At 37.8% G+C, this 5,444-nt stretch overlaps 1 protein-coding gene across 2 annotated transcripts in view; it reads right to left on the reverse strand.

Moving 5' to 3' along the window:
- The window catches only part of sfswap (splicing factor SWAP), a 121,013-nt gene that overhangs the window by 11,986 nt on the left and 103,583 nt on the right, over positions 1-5,444 (reverse strand). For both annotated transcript variants that reach the window (XM_016548269.1, XM_016548270.1), the window contains exon 15: positions 1,159-1,305. In XM_016548269.1, the coding sequence (XP_016403755.1) occupies positions 1,159-1,305 (147 nt within the window). The remainder of the gene's footprint in view (positions 1-1,158; positions 1,306-5,444) is intronic.

A 5,444-nucleotide genomic window follows, 5' to 3' on the forward strand; every position in this document is an offset into this window, starting at 1 on the left:
CACCTTGAAGATTCTGAGGCAGATGAGACTAATATTGAATTATTTGGCTTCAACACCAAATGATATTTCTGGCAGAAATCCAATACAGCTCACCATCCAAATAACACCATTCCTACAATAAAGCATGGAGGTGGTGATATCCTGTTATGGGGGTGTTTCTCTGCAGTAGGGACTGGAACACTTGCCAGGATAGAAGGAAAAATGGATGAGGCAAAATACAAATTTATGAGGAAAATCTGCTGCCCTCTGCCAGAAAGTTGTCAATGGGAAGGCTTGTATGGGGGGTTGCAAGAAAAAGCCACTTCCCAAGAAAGGCCACATGCAGTCACGACTGAGCTTTGCCAAAACACACCTTGAAGATTTTGAGGCAGATGAGACTAAAATTGAATTATTTGGCCTCAACTCTAAACGATACGTCTGGTGGAAATCCAATACAGCTCATCATCCAAATAACACCATTCCTACAATAAAGCATGGAGGTGGTGATATCCTGTTATGGGGGTGTTTCTCTGCAGTAGGGACTGGAACACTTGCCAGGATTTAAAGGGGGTGATTATTTTCTATACCCACTGTATATAAAACTAAATATTTTGGATACATTTTTGTATATGTACACTACTGTTAAAAAGTTTGGGGTTGATAAATTTTTTTAATAATGTATTTTAATCTCCTATGCCCGATATAAGTTGTACTGAGTAAATACAGCTGAATAAAACAAAAACTGTGTCCGTCTTCATTTCAGGCTGCAAAGCAACAAAATGTGATTACTTTAAAGGGGGTGATTATTTTCTATACCCACTGTATATAAAACTAAATATTTTGGATACATTTTTGTATATGTACACTACTGTTAAAAAGTTTGGGGTTGATACATTTTTTTAATAATGTATTTTAATCTATGCTCACAAAAGCTGCTTTTATTTGATCAAAAACAGTAAAAACAGGAGTATTGTTAAATATTATTACAATTTAATGTCACGTTTCAATTTAATGCATCTTTGCTGAAGTATTAATTTCTTACTGAATAAAAAAAAAAAATCCTGACCCTCAAATTTTTAAAACGTAGTGTATAAAATACATTTAGAATTTTTTCTTTTGTTTTTGTCACAAAGCAAGAAAAAACAACAACAAGCCCTGATAGCCTAAGTGGCACCCAACCTTGATCTGGAGCGCTTCCTGCCCAGCACTGGGTTGCTGCCAAGGCGGTAGGTGCTTGGACCGTAGCTCTCCTTCTCCCTCTCATCACGCTTTCTGTCTGAAGGGCGTGCTTGTCTGTCTCTGCGGCTGGGGGAATGAGACTGAGACCTGAGAGAGGAGAGAGAGAAAAAGAGATTGAAAAGAAAAAAACATGGTCAACTTAGCACTAGAAATCAACCCACAGGTTAGACTTCTTGATGCTGTTAAATTAACTGTCAGTTGATGATGGTCCTTTGCTCTTTGCTCTCTATTACCTCTTCAAAACCTTTTTGACAGATAGAGAAAGTTCTAAAAAAGGAGTTGAGCTCTTGAACCTTGAAGAAAGGCTATTATTGTAAACAGAATCTATTTCATAAAGTAAAATTTTAAATTACATGTCATTAAATTAAATTAAAATAATTTGAAATAACCTTAAATAGTGTGGATGACATTAAAGGAACACTCCACTATTTTTGAAAATAGGCTCATTTTCCAACTTTCCAGTTAAACAGTTGAGTTTTACCATTTTTTAATCCATTTAGCCGATCTCCGGGTCTGGCGGTAGCACTTTTAGCTGTAGCTTAGCATAGATAATTGAATCTGATTAGACCGTTAGCATCTCGCTCAAAAATGACCAAAGAGTTTCTATATTTTTCCTATTTAAAACTTGACTCTTCTGTAGTTAGGCGGTACATGCACCCATAGTACGGCAGCAAAGTTCCTTGATTATTACGCCGGAATGAGAGTATAGTTCCTAGCCATATCGGCCTAGAAAATCGCACCTTTTCATTTTCCGTCGGTCTTAGTACACGACGCAAGTACAGAAGAGTCAAGTTTTAGGGGAGTTGGAAAATGAGCCTATTTTCAAAAATAGTGGAGTGTTCCTTTAAATCTATGTGTTTTTCCTCCAAAGCATAGGATGATATTCCTTATCAATGAATCCATGATTTTCTGTGTTGTCTATAGGATACAGCAGGACAGGAACGGTATAGAACTATTACTACAGCTTACTATAGAGGAGCCATGGGCTTCATCCTCATGTACGACATCTCAAATGAAGAGTCCTTCAATGCAGTGCAGGACTGGTGAGCAGCTTTAATCCGGAATCCATAGGGTTTATCCACTGAAGTTATGTGCCATAAATGCGCTTTTGCTTTCAGGGCAACACAGATTAAGACCTATTCATGGGATAACGCTCAGGTGATATTAGTGGGGAACAAATGTGACATGGATGAAGAGAGGGTGGTGCCTTTTGAGAAGGGCAAACACTTGGCCGACCAGTTAGGTAAGTTATATGTCCAGCCTTTATCTGATAAAAGTGCTACCGCCAGACCCGGAAATCGGCTGAATGGATTCAAAAACGGTAAAACTAAACTGTTTAACTCTAGGGGAGTTAGAAAAGGAGCCTATTTTCAAAAATAGTGGAGTGTTCCTTTAATAACAGGAAATAAAAATTATAAAGTTAATTCTTTGCTCTTCAGTGTGATTTCATTGTTAAATTTTGATGATAATTAAACATGCTGCAAGTTGTAATAATTGTTTGGGAAAAAAAGCACATAAAATGTCCTGCCAGTATGTGGCATAAATCACTGAAACAGCTGTCATGAGGAATCATATTTTTTTAATCTTCGACAGTCCTAGACTTATGTGCCATACACAGCAGACATCACTGTAAACACTGCAAAGACAGTGAAGAAATGTCATGGACCTAAAAAATTTGGGCAAATCAGTGATCACTGTTCTCCAGTGCAGGCCGTCTGGGACTGACACTAGACCTGAGTGGATCTCAAACAGCGAATCATAAATATCAAGAGTGACGGTAGTTACAGTTTACAGTTGTAAATGAAGCAGCAATTGGCACATTTATAGCAGATTTCTCTGACAGCAAGTACTGCGGTATACGATGCTGTGAATTTGACAAATACAATTCTGAGTTAAAAAAAAACATCTTGTGCTGCACAGTTTTTTTTTTTTTAATTCTATAAAATATCAATTCCAATTAATTTTAATTAGAATTGTGTGTTTAATTAATTGCAGGGCATGACTACATCATACTTTTAACGTTCAATAACAGTACAAATTGAGCCTCACCGAAGCCTGGAAATTGCTTGTAATGTTGACGAACATATTCCAGTAACAAAATGGATGGGCTGTTATTAAGAGTTGAAATGTAATCATACGTGTATATACCCACACAGAAGGATAATGTGAATTAAAATATCGCGTATGCACACACACACACACACACAACACACACACACACACAACACACACACACACTTCAAACAAGTAGAGAAATTAAAATGTGAGGGTCAGGAACAGGCAGAGAAAGAAGAAAAATATATATTTATACAGACAGGAAGAAGAAAGAAAAATAGATATTAAATCTAATCATTAACAATCTGCTGCAGGGGTGTCAAAGATATTATTTGATGAAGAGGAAAGTATTTTTTTCCCACCATAATATATTTGCATCCATTTATTATAATTGTGTTCAGTGTGAATTTCATTTTTCTTCTTTTTTTCCGCTACATTGGACAGATATACTCATTAAGGGTAAATGTGCGGCTGGTCCCGGGTGTTGACGAGCTGGCTGGAGACGAGAGATGTCAGGTGTCAGGAGGCAGCAAATAAAATTGAGTGAGTAGCTTTAAATACTGACACCGGTATTATTAGCGGTAACTAAATGTTCATGTCATGTTTGATGTCAGAATGTAGGTGCTTTATAATCACTTCTGGCCCTAGGATTACTAATTCAATGTTCCCCGTCGGAGTCACAGACTGAGATATGGGCTCGTTATTAATGAAGGCTATAATAAAAAACAACAGGCTCAGATTTGTGGAGAAGTTTGATTTATACAACTTACTAATGTTACGTATATAAAAAGTTATCTAGTTGTTTCTTGATCACCAAATCAGCATATTAGAATGATTTTTGAAGAATCGTGTGACACTGAAGACATTTAAAAATATATTCAAGTAGAAAACAGTTTTAAACCGTAATATTACCGTTTTCACTGCAACACCATAGAAACTGTATTTTTAATCAAGCCTTGGTGAACACAGGAGATTCAGTATGCAAATGATGTTGGTTAGATTTGAAAAATGTTAAATATTTTATCAATTTAAGTCAAGTTAAAGTTAAGTCAAAAAGTTTGAATTGAGTCTGTGCATTAAGTGGTTTGGCCTGCAGTGTCTGAAAATGTAATACCCATAGCTTATAAATAAAAATCAGATCTAAATCTAAAAACACTCTTTAAAACCTGCTTCCTTGCATTTGAAAACTTGACATGCACTTTAGTTCTTTACCTCCATATTCTCAAGACTACATGACAAATAGTTTATTAAATTCCTCTCAAATTCAAAATCAGCTCGCCAAGAACGGCAATTACCGGAGAAGAGTACAAAAGGTGACATCTGAACAGACACACTTGACCAGGACTCGGTCCAAACACGAGCTAACCTGCTGTAAAACAAACACTCGTGGTGTTTAAAGGTCCTCCTCCGCTCGACAGCAATCAGGGAACAAGGTCAAAACCACAAGGTCACATGTCTGGCTTGAGAAACGTACGTGTCTATGTCTACTAACGGCACGGTTGTGGAAGGAGATAACAGACGGTGAGTGAGAACAAAGGTGTAGTTCCACTCCAGACACTCATTATCTCAGGTCACCTGAGAACTAATGGGAAAGGGCAACACTGGAAGGCCACAATAGGGCTGTACCCGATGAGAAAGTAACTTGGAGGTGAGACGATCTGGAATAGAAGATGGGATTGTCATCTTAATGCAGACGCTGTGTTCTGCGCAGCAGTGCAAAGCCAATGAGTAAGCGAATGAACTGCAGTTCAATAACAGAGGAATAAGAAAACCACCAGGGATAGGACGATTTCTCATACAGCTCTTAGCTGGAGAACATGGCTAAAGCCAAGGCGATATCTACAGATCCCCACAGGGTTACAAGGTGTTACAAGGTCTGAATGGGGAGCAGGTGTGTTAAATTTGGTGTTATCGCTCTCACTCTCTCATACTGGTCACTGGAAGTTCAACATGGCACCTCATGGCAAAGAACTCTCTGAGGATCTGAATTGTTGCTCTACATAAAGATGGCGTAGGCTATAAGAAGATTGTCAACACCCTGAAACTCTGCAGGGCAGTATTCCAACATGATAATTAGGGCTGGGCAAAAGAAAACGATTTTCCGATTAATCGTTTTTTTAAATGACGTCGATTCGATATCGATTCTCAAAAGCCGCGAATTGATCTTTTCC

This window comes from Sinocyclocheilus rhinocerous, unplaced genomic scaffold, assembly GCF_001515625.1.
Source record: "Sinocyclocheilus rhinocerous isolate Xijiao unplaced genomic scaffold, SAMN03320098_v1.1 scaffold192, whole genome shotgun sequence".
Lineage (NCBI taxonomy): Eukaryota > Metazoa > Chordata > Actinopteri > Cypriniformes > Cyprinidae > Sinocyclocheilus > Sinocyclocheilus rhinocerous.